The sequence below is a fragment of the Nomia melanderi genome, chromosome 1, assembly GCF_051020985.1.
Source record: "Nomia melanderi isolate GNS246 chromosome 1, iyNomMela1, whole genome shotgun sequence".
Lineage (NCBI taxonomy): Eukaryota > Metazoa > Arthropoda > Insecta > Hymenoptera > Halictidae > Nomia > Nomia melanderi.
In genome coordinates this window covers 35,752,454-35,770,296 of record NC_134999.1, presented here as the reverse complement: position 1 = coordinate 35,770,296, position 17,843 = coordinate 35,752,454, and the positions used below count along the sequence as shown (strand labels likewise).

The following is a 17,843-nucleotide window of genomic DNA, read 5'->3' as shown; positions in this document are numbered from 1 at the left end:
TATCTTTCCATTTACGCTGTGCAGTACTGTGGACGATAGGAATGCGATGAAACACCGGGTGTGATAAATGAGCGGTGAGTGGAAAGAATTGTTTCAGCTGTGAATGCTGATTGTACTTCCTGCTCTTTCGGAACGATCGTTCTTTTTTGATATTTTTCAATTTTTAACCCTTGGCTAACGACGTCAATGTGAAACTTTTGTTCCCGTGAAATATAGATCATCGTATTGTTACTATACTGCAGATTTTATGTGACAATTCCAAATACCTAGAACATCAAATGAAAACATCCTTAAAATTCTTCAAAAAAAAGTAAATCTCTGTACTCTGCTTTATAAAATAACAACCCTTCAATTAGTATAAAAGGTACATCTACAAAATTTATGTTAGAAATTTTATTAATTATACATTCATAGAAAAACATTCAAAACATTTTATGCATTTGTGACAATTCCAAGTACCTAGCACATCAAATGAAAACATCCTTAAAATTCTTCAACAAAAAGTAAATCTCTATACTCTGCTTTATAAAAGAACAACCCTTCAATTTGTATAAAAGGTACATCTATAAAATTGATATTAGAAATTTGATTAATTATACAGTCATAGAAAAACATTCAAACATTTTGATTTTCCATAAACATCCTCTAATTATCGCCTAACGAAGAAGTTCCATACGTCCTTTCAACCCCGAAACCACTAATGTGGTATTAATGGAATTTAAACATATTTTATTTAAAAAAACATAGGAATAGATAATTGAATAAAGTACAAATAAATGGAAACAATATAGCTCGCAGTGTACAGGTCTTTTCTCTTCTCAGGTCAACTCTCTCTCAAATCTCTCGCCATCCGTACTTAATACTAAAACTACCGAGCAGTTAAATCGACTTTTCGAAATTCTTCTATAGAAACTCCAAGAATGCATATATCAAGACATCAATTAATTTACAACTCAATTTGCGTATTGGCTAATTCATTTCTTTAATAACATCTTAGAGAAACATCTGTTATCTTTCTAATAACTGCAAGAAAAAAGCATCAAGAATGGGTCATTTTGATCTGTCTGGTAGTTTTAGCGTTAAAAATCATTCCCTCCTCCACAAGCACTCTTCTAACACTTCCAACAAATTCTCAAACACACCCCACCACCACGCACTCATTATCCTTGCATACACATCCCTCGAAAAAACCCAGCAACCCTTGGGACAGGTCTCCACGAGTCCCTTCCGCTTTTACGGTCCTCAGAACACTCGCTGTCCCACTGTCTTAAAACTAGGTTTACGGAACGCGTCAATTTGACGCAAACTGAATTTTATAAACATTATTTGGCAAATGTTTCAATCGGTTTTCGTTGATCCAATTACACGAATATGAATCCTGATTGTCTATTTCTACAATTTCCAAAATCTAAATGAACGAATATCAACTTCCCCAGGAACAATAGAATAAACTGTACAATAAATGCCCGTAAACCTACTGTTAAAACCACGATGCTACTAATGAAGATTTAAAAATTACCTCGTCGACATTAAAATCTACAACACCAAAGTTCGCTTCGTATATTTTACGCATCATCCATCGGTGATCGATGCCGCGCTGAGCGCGTCCACCGGAACTTCGCCTCGCGGGAAACGCGCCAGCTGATCGACCAATCTCGCGGATCGATCGTCCATTGTTAACGACCCTAATGACGCTTTCAGTTGGCTTGTGCGCGGGTGCCGTGGATCTTGATGAGTCCAGCGAAGCGGAAAAAATTTGCCTGGCATCGGCATTCATGGCCGGAGAACGATAGGTTAACCGTGCATACATTTTCGAGCGGGTTTGCGCCTGGTTTTACGAGTTCCGCGAGTGTACACGGTTTACGGTGGGGATCCAGCTTACCGAGTTACAGAGCGATCAATCTTGATGCTTTTTGCTCCAGCCGCGTTTTGCACGGTACACTTCGCGTAACAACAGCTTCGAATCTTATTATTTGCGTGACGGTAACTGATGACTAAAGGCCAATGGTCGCGCGATGTCGTTACTCGTAGCGATATTCGAGACCTAGTCGGAAAATCTGTCTCGCGAGGATTAAAGGGGAAATGTTGATATTAGCTTACTCGTCGGCATTATTTGCTAATAAGTTTGTTCGATGAATCTTACTTAATGCAGAGGTTTCGCCTCGCGGAGAAGAAATAAGCGTCAACAGTAGTTTGTGTATTCGAGTCTCCCTCTCTGATAAATTCCTCGGTGAAACTTACTCGGAGATGAAGAGATCTCGCTCCGTTAAGAAATCAGCTTGCTGGAGATCACTCAGGTTTTATAAGCGGCTTTCTTTGGCTACGAGGAAAACACGGTTGACCGCTGCCCTCGTAATAGGGTTGCATTTCCTCTTAGTTCTTCTTCCTCTTTACTGGCATTCGCATTTCTCTCGGTTTTTCGCCTATTTTTCATTCCTAATGCTTGTGAATTCAGCAAATCATATTTCATATACTTTCCCGGTTGTATAAGAAACTTCTGAATGCGTCGGTATTCGTTACTCTGCGCTTTTCAATGGTCAAATTGATGTTGCGATTGATTCGAAGTGCATATATATGTAATAAATGTATTTGAACTGCATATATCATGGAATTCTTGAATAAAAGGGACGTAGGTTGGAAGAGACACTTTCATAAATTCAGGGTGTAATGTTATATCGAGCTTTTAGGAGCTTAAGGGAAGATTCTAGAGAAAGAGAGAGAAGTGGTTCTCTCGGTAGGGAAAGTGTTTTAAGCTTTGTAGGAATCCACGTTGGATCTCAGAGTTGAAATAACGTTTCTGCATAGGTTAACGTCGAATCTTCGATCACACTCGATTCTTCTACCTTATTTCCTGTATACTTTAAAGAGCACTTGATATCCGACGTTCTCGTTGAACGTAGCTTGTTCTCGTAAAAAGTTATGTACATAATTCGGATGTTCACGTTCACTGCGTGTCACCGTACTGCATCAAAATATGGAGATAGTATTACCAGTACTCAAAATCCCCGTATATCACAACTATCGATGTCCATAAAATATATAGATCTACTTGGAATATATTACTCTACTTCAATCAGATCCATAAATTTTTGCGGACGAAGATTGTTTAGAGCATATAAAACCTGATTCTCCTGAATTAGATATTGAATGGTTAAATAGTAGAGAATAAGGAAACTATGTACTGATTTCTTACTGTTCATGAATTGTTTGCTACTTGTTATTCCAAACATGATCGTTTCATCTCGGCAAAATGTCGACATTCGTCCCCAAAGGGTTAACCCCTTGCCCTACAATGAGTGGGACGTGGTGAAGATTTTCAACATGATTCAACAAATATATATATTACTTAGTTCATTCGAATTCAAAGTAAATATTATTCCTCTGTAATCAACTATTATACTTAAAAGGAAACATAGGCATAACATATGCTTAGAATTTTTCTCTTTCTCCAATAATTTATTGATGACAAAACATAGGAAATATAGGCATAACATATGCTTAGAATTTTTCTCTTTTTCCCATAAATTATTAATGACAAAATATAGGAAATGTATTATAACATATGCTTAGAATTTTTCTCTGTTTCCAATAAATTATTAATTACAAAATATAGGAAATATCGGCATAACATATATTTCGAATTATGTATTATGTCCTATATTATATTATCGGCATAAAATATAGGAAATATAGGCATATGCTTAGAATTTTTCTCCTTTCTCCAATAAAATATTAATGACAAAATAGTATCGATCAGAGTTGAGAAAGAAATCATAATCCAAGGGGTTAACTGCACGCAACATACCAAATAATTCGAAATCCAAGTATTCAAGTCCCTCTTCAGCCTTAAATTACCACGCTACTAATGTTCAAATCTAAGAAAACGTCTTTCTCAGAAAATAGAGTCCCCTGCCTCTAATCAGATCCCTTAACTGTACCCATGTGTTGCCTGAAATGCACGTAATTCCGGCCATTCGAGTACGGATACCCTCTCAGCTCCAGCGTGCATTGCGGTGCCATTATGTTAGAGTTAATCCTATCGCATCGTTATCGGGCAGTTAGCCTCATTCAACGGTCCTAAATGTCGTCCGTACCGATTTACGAGGCAGCCACTCTGCGCGCGCGTCGGTCATCGAACAGGTCGTCGTCAGACGTAACGTCGATCTCGATAATCATGGCCGCGACTGCTGTTGATTGAAACAGAGTTATAAGGGAGCATACTCTCACGACCTCTCCGTCGTTATTAAGCAATGTATCGTCCCTCCGCCGGTTTCCCGGCTATAAACGCAGCTGCCTCGTAAAAAAGCGCTGGCAAAAATAACGGCGTCGAGGGCTGGCGAATGGAACACGTGCGCACAGGCGCGGTCTCCGGGATTCCCTTCGATTTCCGCGCGCTGTCGCGCAGAAATTCCCTTTTCAACAAATGATACGTCACCTCCCCTAGATGACCAGAGAATCGATCCGTAAAATTACTTCGCGATGATTAACCTAGAACTACCGTACCAGTCAAGATGACTGGCGATTTAACGCAATTAACTGTGCTTGACGAGTATACGCGTCATCTTGAAACTCTTAATGGTGCTTCTTCAACGATGGATTATTTATTTTTTGAGACAAACACGTAATTCTTCTTCGTTTCGCTTTAGTTTTTCGTTGGGATATATTTATGTGCATTTGGCCTGCATTTAACGAGTATGCACTTCATTATTTGATTTTATTGTGCGCAATGAGAGATCTTTCAAACTAAATTCCACACTTAATTAGTTAAAAGCATTGAACATTTGAAATGATTTTGGAAATAAATAGTTTCACTTGAGTACTATGAATATCCAAAGAAACTGAAAATAATCTACTGTTACTATTTTTATAGAGATTACGTATCAATCGTTTGAATGCTCGGTAGTTCTAGTGTTAATGACATTAAGCAAAATGATTTTATTACGTGCACAATGACAGATCTTTCAAACTAAATTCCACACTTAACCGGTTAAAAGCATTGAATATTTGAAATGATTTTGGAAATAAATAGTTTCACTTGAGTACTATGAATATCCAAAGAAACTGAAAATAATCTATTATCACCATTTTTATAGAGATTACGTATCAATCGTGTTAAATGCTCGGTAGTTGTAGTGTTAATGACATTAAGCGAAATGATCAACAAAGAACGTGGAGCGAAACACAACTCTTCCAGAAGTTAGGGTTGATATCTCTAGAATCAAATGCTTCTACGAAAGCTTTCACCAGCACTCTTTAGAACCCGTTCAATTTCCTCGGAGAGTACTTCCGAACAGATCCCTCCTGCGACTGTATAGATTTGAAGGAGGAAGGCAGAGAAATATCATAGTCGCTGCGAAACGACGTTGCCTACTCGACGAAGGCAATATCAATTGTTCTTGCCCGGATCGCAAGTTTTCACGAACACGTTTTCCTTTCGAGAGATAAATTCATTGCATCCTCCCGCGGCGGAACTGCGATTCCGCGTGTCCTGTAAACACAAGCTGGCATTGTCTTCAACGGCGAGCCGGGAGCACGACGAGGCACGCTTCCCTTGTTGCACAAAAGCTCCGCGAAAGAACCTCTTTTCACGGAAGCACGGGAACTGTTTAAGCATATATCTTCCCCTCCGCGACGCTATTGAGGCTACAAGCTTCGCCTCGCTGTACACGTGAAATAAGTGTACCTCACCTTTCCCGCATTAGGGCGAGGAGTAAATTTATTAGCCTGTAATCGTGTATATTAGAAGCTGAATGGAACATTAACCCCTTGACCTACAACAACCAGTTAGACTCGTGGTGAAGATTTTCAACATTACTCGGTTGATTCGAAATCAAAGTGAATACTATTCCTCTGTAATCAACTGTTATACTTAAAAGGAAATATAGGCATAATATATGTAGCATAATATATGTAATTAAACAACGCACACACTATTTATATACTCAGATGCTCTTGTCTCACTCACACACTTTCTAGAACATTCTTTCATCACCATGCATTAACTTCACATATATTTGGAATATTCTAGATTCTTAAAAAAAAGAACATTATTAACATATGAAGAAAATCAATATAATCTAGAATATTCCAACGCTTTGAACATTCATTCAAAACGCGCTCACACACACAGTTCCCACATATATGCTTAGAATTTTTCTCTTTTTCCAACAAATTATTAATGAAAAAGCAGCCGTATCGGCCAGAATTGAGAAATATATCATAGGTTAAGGGGTTAACCCTCTGTAGGCCCGTGTAACTTTGAAGTCACGTATCAGTATATTAGCATCTTGTCGATTTATTTCATTCTGCACTCAAAGCGGTGAATAAAATTAAGTAATCAATTAACTTCAACTTTTATACACTCAAGCGTGAAAGTTTAACGTTACTATAACTGGAAAGTTACAAAACATATTCGTTTGATGAAATTGACAGTATCGAACACATTGTTCATTCGTATTCATATGTGGATATTTATTAATTTTCTACTGCATAGATTGTTATAATCATGAACAAAAATTCGGCCCGTAGAGGGTTGAGGTGACAGACGCGAGGCTAGATTGCCCAGGGAAGCGATCTAGCCTTGTAATTTCAGTTAACGCCGGCTTAATGCAGCGGATCCTTAGGGAATCCTGCACGGAGCTAAGTTCATCATGGCCGCCCGACCGCCGAAATGACGGATCAACTTGGAATACAGTTAACAACGAGCTACTACACGCTACCCGCTCGCCGGAGCCGCTCGAGCACAATTTTGAAGCCACCGCTTCATTTATCTTTCCGGAACACAGCAGCTTTACTTTTCTCGTCCCAGTTCGTGGTTCGTTGGAACTGTGCTGCGATCAGTAGCTCCACATAAAACGAAATTAGTGGAGGATTTCCGGTTGGAGTGAAAGCTGGAGCGCGTGCAGTAAATTAGGATGACTGTGGATGGGTGCTTTAGAAACTTCCGATGTGAGTGTAGGCTGTCGGAACTGAGTGGGCGGTTCTAGATGCATGGGCCTACGTGCATCGCTACGGTTTTGTGTTGGACATCGATTAGTCAACAGGAAAGTGAGTGGTCGGCGAAAAGAGAAGTTTGTCAATCTTTCACACCAGTGAGAAGCCAGTATGTCCGGTGAGAGATGCAGAGCAATTTAGTGCTCTGTTGTTGTAATATCATTTATCACTAAATTGTCGGTATGTGAAAATATTCTTGAGCTTCTGGTTGCTTACCGCAATGCGTAGCGTTTCTTAAGCCATTTCGTAGTTCCAACGTTAAAACAGTCCTAATATTTAGTGCTCTGTTGTTGTAATACATCATTTATCACTAAACTGTCAGCACTTGAAAATATTCTTCTTCTCGCTGCTTACCGCATTGCGTTTCTTAAGTCATTTCGTAGTTCCAACGTTAAAACAGTCCTTACATTAGCAAAGGAAATAGTAGGTACCGACAATTCTTTCTGAAAAATACGGAGCCCGAGAGGTCAACATTTTGCGAGCTCGTAATTGCCGAGAAAACGCGTCGTTATTGTCCTCAAAGTTGTCTCGAACGAGTCCCGGCTGCTTTTCCAGGGGACAGAAGCCCCGTGTCGGTCGCACGGCGTTAAAGACACCGTGTAACTGGATATTTAGCGACGGAATATAAGGAATATGGGGACACAAAGTATAGCTGGCGAACCCGAAACGCTCTCATGAAAGTTGCACGCGTCCAACCGAGTGCGACGCGAGGCGCGATCGAAAGAAAATAAGAGTAAAAATCCCGGAGGCTGCTAACGAGGTCACTTTGTTATTCCGCGTTTGCCTTGTATTTTTATCATCTGATCCTTAAAAGTGCCCATTTGTTATATTAAACGAACGTCTCGCTGCGAGTATTTAATCCTCGGATGTCACTGTGACGATAAAAAGAGACTATGCCGGCGATGTTCAAGTTAAAAACATACAGTTGTGTTCATAAAATATTCATCCGCGTCCAGCGGACCCTCAGCTGCGTTCAGCCTGGTAACGAAGTCACGTTGTTACTCCGTATTTCGTTTTCCTGCAGGTTCACGGTGGCTCTCGCGCGCGCTTCCTCTGACTCTCCTCCGCACTTGTATCGCGTGGCAAACTTATTGACGAAGCTCTCTCGCCCGGTACACAACGCAAGCAACGGAACTCTCATTAAGTCTGCTCGCGTTGAGTCGAACGTGTTCAGAGGATCCTCTCGTTGCGTCATCCCTTAATTCACTAAGGAGATATTCCCTCGGCCGGTCCCTGAAGAATTTACCCTTCGACTGTTCGCCGTCTATTTCCTTTATCGCCTTATTATCTCTCTTCTTATGAATCATTGAATGCGTCCCGTGCAGTATGTATTACTCCGCTGAAAATTTCATTCGGTCACTCCTCCCCCGCGCTGAGGACAGTTGATCTTGAATTATCTCTACCGCGTGTCTGACTGTGTTTCGCTGTTTCTACTTACTATGGAAATGGGTTTGTATATATAATATACAGAATCTGTTGTACTATGGAAAATAGCTAGTAAAATATCATTTGAAATAGCTTCTTTTTTAGCAATGATAATACGAAGCTCCTAAGTTCATACTTTCCACTATCACGTTTCGCATACCTCTCAGAACTTTACGAACTGTAACCTACAGCTGATAAAAACTGAGGAAACAAGTATTCCTCTTTTTACATCCCCGAAACTCCAATTTATACTTATACTCATAAAATAACGTTATTTCATTAGAAAATACTATGGTATAATAAAGAATTATTTGACAATTGAACTCTATATATAATGGCAGTAGTGAATATAATTTTAAACTTTATCGGATATAATTGTGAGATAACTAATTTGAATAAGTATATATGTATAGTATATATACTATGTGAATAAGTATATAAAATATAAGATCTGGAAATTTACAGAAAGTAAATATTATATATCTTAGATACTCGCATCTAGTTTAACTTCCGACTAATTGTTAATTGGAAAACGACGTTAACCCTTTGCGGTCTGAAGTGCTCTTGGTTTCTCACTTTGAGGTTCGCGTCGACGTCCGTTCATTCAATTACAGCATAATATGACGCTCTATTTATTTATTCAAGAATATTTGGGAGTCATTGAAATGTTACCTTTAAATGGTACAATTGTGGTACTACAAATAAATATAGAAAAAATGGTTAAACCAGAGGTTGCAATAAAATAGAATGTCTGACTCGACATAGGACTGCTATGGGTTAATGGTATTTAAATATGTTTTATTTAAAAAAACATAGGAATAGGTAATTGAATAAAATATAAATAAACAGAAACGATATAGCTCGCAATGTACAGGTCTTTTCTCTTCTCAGGTCAACGCAAGTCTCCAAATCTCTATCCATCCGTACTTAACACTAAAACTACCAAGCAGTTAAATCCACTTTTCGAAATTCTTCTATAGAAACTCCAAGAATGCATATATCGAGACATCAATCGATTTACAACTCAATTTGCGTATTGGTAAATTAATTTCTTTAATAATTTCTTAGAGAAACATCTGTTATCTTTCTAATAATTGCAAGAAAAAAGCATCAAGAATGGGTCATTTTGATCCGTCTGGTAGTTTTAGTGTTAAAAATCATTCTCTCCCATCAAAATTTTCCATTCTACTTCAGGTGGAAATTTCATTTGAAGATAATACATTGATAATAGCAAAGTAGTTGTTTCCTTTGATCCGTGGGTAATGAACAACATTGATTCTTGTTAAATTAGTTTAGAAATCTTCATCACGACTCTCACTCGTCATTATACGGCAAGGGGTTAAAAATCATTCTCTCCTCCACAAGCACTCTTCTTACTCACACTTCCAACAAATTCTCAGTCACATCCTACTCTCACCACCACGCACTCATCATCCTCCGCTTACGTATCCTTCGAAAAAACCCACCAACCCTTGGGTCTGGTCTCCACGAGTCCCTTTCTCTTTTATAGCCCTTCACTCGCTGTTCCACTGTCTCAAAACCACGATACTACAAATATCCTCCTACTTCCACCAGATCCTCACCTGCACTCCTAACGAAATCACATTGTTACTCTATTTCATCTCTACATCCTCACAATTCCAAAATAATTCTCAACCTCCCTTCAACCGGTCCGCTGCATCGTCGAAAGCCCTAAAACCCCGAGCCAGTTAAAAGGAAAGAGCGAAGGTAACGTAAAACGAATCTCGCGTTTCCAAAGAGAATCGAGGACGAGGGAATCGGCGGAGTTTCTAAGTAATCGCGGCGATCGGAAGAATCCGAGCAGTATATCCCTGTTCAGAGGACAGTACAATTTCCCCGGACTCAGTGGAATCGTTCCCGGACGATCGTTCGAGAGCCACTTCTCCGTTCGCGTCGTTTCCCGGGCTAACGTTGAATTCTTTTCTAATTCGCAGCGCGAGGGTCGCCGCCGATGGGCAGCAGCTGAACACGCCCCTGGAGGAGAATATTAGCGCCGGGCGGCGAGAGGGAGCGATCAGGATGTGAGGACGGACGCGTCCACCGTGAAACGTGACGTTTGCGCCGCGTGCTACCGAAAAACTATCGAGAAGGGCAAACATGTTCAAGTCGCGCACGTCGGTCTCGCCGTTCCTGGTCACGTGGCCGACCACGTCGTCGACGATCCTCAGGTCGGCGTCCGGGATCGGGACGACCGTGCGTTACACGAGCATCAGCGTGTACGACGTGATCGATCAAACATCCGTGAACACCGAGGGCAAGGCGGACGTGGAGTACACGCCGTACGAGAACCGGCCGGAGACTTACATCGTGCCGCTGGTGTTTCTGCTGATACTACTGATCGGACTGACCGGAAACGGCGTGCTCGCGCTCACCATACTGCGGCATAGCAACATGAGAAACGTTCCCAATATTTATGTCTTCTCGCTGGCGCTCGGCGACCTGCTGGCACGTGTTCATTCTTACTTCACACGTAGTTCCATCGGTTTATGCTCGCTGGAGCGTCTGTTCTTGTTTTCGGTGGTTGGACGGGGATGAACGAACTTTGAATGATCGTGGCTATGGGATTGGTGTCTTGGAACTTGAGCTTGGGGTTTTGAAATTGATATTGAGAGTTTTTGATCTTCTTTCTTGGTAATCGTTAACCACTTGCGCTGGAAAGACGCAACGTCGAGATGTTTCTATCCCAAAATTCTCAATGATGTGTTTCATACGTTGATAATCTTGTTGCATTACGCCTATTAGATTATTTCGAAATGTGTCACTCTATATGGAATGATTGACAAACAGAATAAGTGTACATATCAGCGTGAAATAGGTAAAAACAAAATTCATCGCAGGAGACGGTCAAATTTCTGAATTCATTTCTAGCGCAAGTGGTTTATGGAGCAATGGATAATTTTACTTGGGTTTGATGCTTTGTATATGGCAACAAACGTCAGTTTATTTTTTTTGTCGTCAGTTAAGTATTGTGGTAGGTCACTGGTAAGTAAACTTGAAATACTTCCGGTCCGTTAAGGGTTAAACTGGAATTTCTTGGGGTATAGTTTTATAGTTTCATGAAAATAATTGGGACGAGAATTGTTGAACCCCTTGCTTTATGGTTTCATATATTACCACGAGATTCTTATATTACCAGAAGAAGAAAATCATATACATTTATTACAAAACTCGTCGATAATTAGAAACATTACCTTACTTTAATTTCGAGAAGTAAATAATCGTAATGCTTCTTGGATTACAAGTGAAATATTCGCAGAGGATACCGTAAAGCAAGGGATTATTCCACGATCGCGGTGTCCCGACGTTATCGCGTGTAATTTCCGGAAGGTTGGCAATTAAGGCGTTTAGTACGACTTGCCCGTCCAATTATCGAGATACACGCGGCACGTGGCCTCTGCGAAGACACCTCGTTTCGCGATATCTTAAATATCCGATGGATCTTAACACATTGTTGACCGACAGTTCTACGCAGAAGCTATGCTACGTCACCGATCATTATCCCTTAATTAAAAGCGAAAGTGAAACAATCTGAATAAGCTTCAATATATCTTCGGGCATACCTTTTAACCCATTCACTGCCAGTCACGAATATACTCATAACAAGAGATTGCCAGTTTGGTAAATCTTGGTTGCATTTGAAATGTATCGTAATATAAAGCAAAATAAATTGAAAGTACAAATGAAATCACACACCTTATACTAGCAGTGAATCGGTTACTACAAGATTTGTCATTGTTACAAAAGAACAAGGAATATTGTATAGAACGTCTAAAATTCCCATGGCAGTGAACGCGTTAAATAAATTTTAGTTGGCTTTTGCAATATTCTACACCGCCCTGCACTTCAAAAATTGAAACGGCCCATGCTAGTACGAACACGAGCTAACTCGTGGCCGGTCAACAATGCGTCAACCCGTTGCACTCGAGAGGACACTCAGTCACCGCGTGATTCGATACAACAAAACTATGAAGTCGAATATTTAATATTTCAAATTAAAGTTTGCATCGCTACGTGAAATATTTAAATAAAACAGTTGCTTAATTTATCTATGAATTATCGTTAAGTTAGTTTCAAACGATACGAAAACGTTGAATATTTCCATTGAGAAACTTTCGAGTGCAAAGGGTTGAATTAACGCGACGCGCGCGAGCATTCTTTGATTCATCTGTCCAACGTTACACCGTAGGTGATAGTGACAACGGTCCCGTTCATCATCATCCTCTACATAGTGGACTCGTGGCCTTTCGGACTGGTGCTGTGCAAAATCTCCGAGTGCGCCAAGGATATATCCGTCGGCGTGTCCGTGTTCACGTTGACGGCGCTCTCCGCGGACAGGTTCTTTGCCATCGTCGACCCCATGAGGAAACTTCACACCACAGGTACGCGCGTACAAGTTCGGACACGCGTGCTATTCTCTGCGCAAAGCTTAACTTTGGAATTGTCCTAAACAAACGACGTACAGACACAATGCTCGGCTAAAATGAAACATTCGCCATACGCAGGTACAAGCGAGTAGAAAATACGAGGAAGCTTTCGGTAACAAAAAACGTTGCAAATAAAACCTGAAGATTATCTCTGAGATCGAACGTTTTTTTCAACATTAAGCTCCAACATTTCCGAGGATCGCAGGTTTTCTAGCACGCTTAAAACGTTCTTCATGTTTTTGTAAATCGTATTGGATAAATAATAAATAATCCCGAACGAACGCGTTAAAAGCAACAATTTACGATGCATCAAGATTTCGTCCCGGGGATTAATTCTGAAATATTAATCGATAATGCGATGGATTGCGCGCAGAGACAATTACGATTTCAATAATTCAGCCAGACGAAGCCGTGCGAGCTTCTAATTAAATGCGAATCCCATTAGCACGGATTAATCTTCGTGATTTAAAGTCCTGTCGCTATGTCTGGGATTTAGTTTTTCGCGGGAGAATGTTGGAACGCGATAACTGTGGCAAAACATGCGAACCGTTTCGGTTGAAACCAGAGATACGCGTTAGCAACCAACGGATTACGGTTTGTTCTCGTTCAAGGTACAGGAAGGAGAGCGACGCGGTTCACTGTGATCGTCGCCGCGATGATTTGGCTGTTGGCCATTATCTGCGCCATTCCAGCTTCCTTTTCCTACATCAAGAACTTCCGGGTGAACAAGAACGTGAGCTTTCAGGTGCGTCCGAACAGAATCTCCGCGGAAATCGGTTTATTGCCTGAATCGCTGCAACATCGCCGCGCATACGGATATTGCCTCGCGATTTACTTGTTTTTCTCTGGCAACCAGCTGCAAACCACGCCGGGAATCAGTGATATCTAAAATCAATGCTTGCCTCGAGGCGGAATGACAATATTCTTATTTCACTTCTATTTTCCCGAGTTTTTCAAATGCTCCGCACGAAAGACCTTGGATTCTTAAACTCTTCGTTGGGTTATTCTCTTTTGAATAGTTTTTCTTATATATTTTTTTACACTTGAAGATTTAGATACGAAAAATGTCTTGATCAATTTTTAGTATAATACAAATTAACCCCTTGGCGTACTTACTTTCGCCACTAAGCTCATGTACCATTTTACGACAATTTGGAAGAAATGCAACGAAATTGTCCATTCTACTTCAAGTGAAAATTTTATTTGAAGAGAATACAATGATAATAGCAAAATAGTTTGCTATGATCCGTGGGTAATAACATCGATTGTTGTTAAATTAGTCTAGAAATCTTCATCGCGAGTCTCGCTCGTTATTGTACAGTAAGGGGTTAACCGAAGTACACTTCAAGTTTTTCCAGGGTTTAATGAAGTACACTTGTCTGAAGGTTAAAACTGACTTTTTCAAGGCGTGCTACCCATTCCCAATAGAATTCGGTCCAAATTACCCAAAGACGATCCTGGTCTGCCGTTTCTTCATTTACTACGCGATACCTCTGAGCATCATCGCGGTGTTCTACATTCTAATGGCGAGACACTTGATGAAGAGCACCAGGAACATTCCGGGCGAGATGCAAGGTCAGGTGAGTGGAAGAAAATAAGGATCAACAGTTTCTCACACGTGGAATCTCTCCGAAAAATTACGAGATTCTTCAATTGTTCGCTCGCTAGCCGCTAGCGTCCGTGTAATTTATTTTAGAACGTGATTGTATTAACCTTTTGCCAGATGATTTGACAGAGCAACATTATAAACTTTGGTATTTACCATTGCCCTCTGTACGCTGCATCGATACGTGAAATATTGAAAGAAAATAGCTTTAGTTCCCTAATTCACATGTGATTTCTTAATAAATTCATTTCAGAGTATCTCGTCTACATCTAATTAGAACGTATCGGATATTTCAAGTGAGAGTCTCTCGAGTGCAAAGGGTTAACCCTTAGCACTCCAGATGGTTTTGTAATTTATCAGCAACCGTGATTAATTTTTATGGTATCTCTAGTGAAAATGAAAAACGCTGTAACATTCCTTCAATCTTTTATTTTCCTTCTGTGCACAAAATTTGGATGCGTGGAAAGTCTAATAGTTTTAGGGTAGTTTCTTTGATTCGTTAGAATATTTCATATTATAACTGGTGCAATATTGGCTACAGAGTTCAAAGGGTTAAATTCAGTGAAACTCGTTCGTAATATAATAAAAGGACATATCGATTTTCGTCGATATTCGCCGAAATCTCGAAGATAGTCTAGTGATTTACGGTAATCGAGAATGACAGGTCGGCGCAGACGTTTCATCGCGAAAGTCGAGGGGAAAGTTTCGGGTGGCAGTCTCGCAGAAAGAATCACAATTTAAGCGAGACCCCGTGGCTCGAGGGTCGACAAACGGTTATTCTTCAAGAACTTATTCTTCAACTCGAGTTCGTGTAACCGTCGGATAGAGGGTTGTGCTTTCGGGCGAAGTTTGCGGGAGAAAAGCGGGCGAACCTAATCTAGATCTAACATAAATGAAGCCAACCACAACCGCCCCTAATGTAACCAAGTCTAACACAACCAAATTAACACAACATAACTTGATATTTGGACTCGACCCAGCCTTGGCATAATTCAAGCTAACCCGAGCCTGTCACGGACCTGACATAATCAACTTTAGACGTAACTGGACTAATCTGATCCATATTATAATCCGTTCCAACGTTTCGGATGTAATAGGACAAAACTAGCATAGACAATGTTGAACAGACGAAACATCTAATTAACTTCTGATAAACATCTATTTAACTATTACAATTCATTCAAACTCTCAGACTAATGTTTGTTTGCAAGAATATAATTATTCGCATAATGCAAGAGAGTTTAATCATTTTAAATCCAATTACTGAATGTACCAAGTGAAAGTCTAGTAATTTGATATCATCATTAAAATTAGTATCATCTATTCTCTAAATCTATTACCGCCATTAAGCCATCGTTAAATAAGTCGCTCAGAAACCAATGCGGTTAAGTCTATTTATACTGGAAATTAATGTTTTGGTTTCTAAAATGATTATATAACATGTTCGGAAGCTACAAGGTCTCTCTAACCTAGAAGGTACAAAGGAAAGAGTAAATTCTTTAACAAACTGAACCAAATATTATTTATTCCATTAGAATCTAGAAAAATCAGAAAATATCAAAAAATCGACTTAACTCTTTGCTGTTTTTAATAATTATTATTAACCCCTTGCACTCGAGAGGTGCCTCTCATTCACCATTTCATTTCACACAGTGAAACTATGAAATCTGTTGTTTAACATTATACCCCGTATAATGCATCAATTTGAGAAATATTGAAATAAAATAGCTTCGTTCCTCGACGTGTGATTTCTCTTCGAGTTAGTTTCATAAAATGTTGCCTTTGTCTCATTAGGAAATCTAGAAATATTTCTAGTGAAAAACTTCCGAGTGCAAAGGGTTAAAGAAGACATTAAGAAAATAAATCACGCGAGTGCGACAGCGGCTGGCAATGTTAACTATATTAACCCTTTGCACTCGACAATACTTTTCAGTGCAGACATTATTTTCTGACGAAATATTTAACAATATTATTTGCAACTTACATAAAGGAACATCTTGCACAAATTATAGGGCAGCATTGTTTTATTTCTGTTTCATGCGTTAATACCTCACCTGACATTTCATATAGAATTTTTCATTTTACAATTTTCTTGCGTTCGGTTAAACGACGACTAAGAGTCGCGTCTCGAGTGCAAAGGGTTAACTTCCGAGCGACTCGAGCATCAACGCTAACGAGAGTAACCGAAGAATCCCGGGTGTGCTTGCAGGTGAGGCAAATGAAAGCCCGCAAGAAGGTCGCCAAGATGGTAATGGCGTTCGTGATAGTGTTCGCCGTGTGCTTCTTTCCGCAGCATGTCTTCATGCTGTGGTTCTACATCCACCCGACCGCGGCAGAGGACTACAACACGTTCTGGCACTGCTTCCGCATCCTCGGCTTCTGCCTGGCGTTCATCAACAGCTGCATCAATCCGATCGCGCTCTACTGCGTCAGCGGGACATTCCGAAAATACTTCGACAGGTGATTCGATGAAAACCACCCCGCGACCCTGTTTTCCCCGATTTTATTTCCCCCGGTTTAAAGCACTCGACCTGCAAACTTTCCCTCCCCCCGGCTCCGAGCGGGCGAGCGATTAAAACACTGTTCGGAGGCGCGAAAATTCATCGAGAGCAGCGGTTTTTCATATAAATATTCACGCCGGGAACAGAATTACCGTCGCTCCGGAGCGAAATACCGTGTTACCCGAAAAAACTTGGCAGCGATTTGACACCTGGCAGTTAACCGACGCGACCTACTTCCATAAATTCATGCTCGAACGATAAAAAATTTATCGGACAACGGGCGTCGGTTTTATTGCAGGCCGATGTAACGCCGCTTCAATTAATACTGTAACGCGTTCGCCGTTTCTTCTTGCTGATTCCCGGGAATTACTTTCCGAGGTGATCGAGTGATCGCCGCTGAGCTGTTATTGACAGATCGCTGAACGCGCGGGGCACTTGCGTAATACTTGTTGAACAATCGGGATTAAAATTCGAATTTCAGAAACGAGGATCGCGATTATCCGATCGGTTCAATTGAAACCGCAGCAATCTGAAAACCGATTCTCCGAACCGACGGTATTTCGGGGATGATTATACCCATCGTTGAATACGGAAACAGGCTGAGGATGATTACGCATTCGTAGCATGATAGCTTGACGGGGAACGATGTGTGCTTTAATAAAGCGTTAATGAGATTTCTCGTTCGTCGTCAACTTTTCGGTGATATTCAACGGATGGAACATTTGAATTACTGTTTAATTTTACTGTTGCACGGAATCAAGCGCAGTAGAATGTTTCGCTCATATTCTCGCTTCATTGCGTCGTAACACAGTGGTTTCCAATTCGTTCCCGCGTAATCCTTTCGGAGGGATTAAAAAGTATACCCGTCACTAA

The 17,843-nt window shown here is 40.4% G+C and overlaps 1 protein-coding gene across 4 annotated transcripts in view; it reads left to right on the top strand.

Moving 5' to 3' along the window:
• LOC116432712 (neuropeptide CCHamide-1 receptor-like) overlaps positions 1–17,843 on the top strand; it is a 66,467-nt gene that overhangs the window by 45,014 nt on the left and 3,610 nt on the right. For 2 of the 4 annotated variants that reach the window (XM_031989956.2, XM_031989957.2), the window contains exons 2-6: positions 10,374–10,884; positions 12,626–12,818; positions 13,475–13,608; positions 14,270–14,443; positions 16,679–16,929. In XM_031989956.2, the coding sequence (XP_031845816.1) occupies positions 10,537–10,884; positions 12,626–12,818; positions 13,475–13,608; positions 14,270–14,443; positions 16,679–16,929 (1,100 nt within the window). In that variant the 5' untranslated portion in view covers positions 10,374–10,536. Of the gene's footprint in view, positions 1–10,373; positions 10,885–12,625; positions 12,819–13,474; positions 13,609–14,269; positions 14,444–16,678; positions 16,934–17,843 lie in introns of those variants that run through there. The other 2 variants (XM_076367807.1, XM_031989958.2) reach the window with 2 other exon arrangements.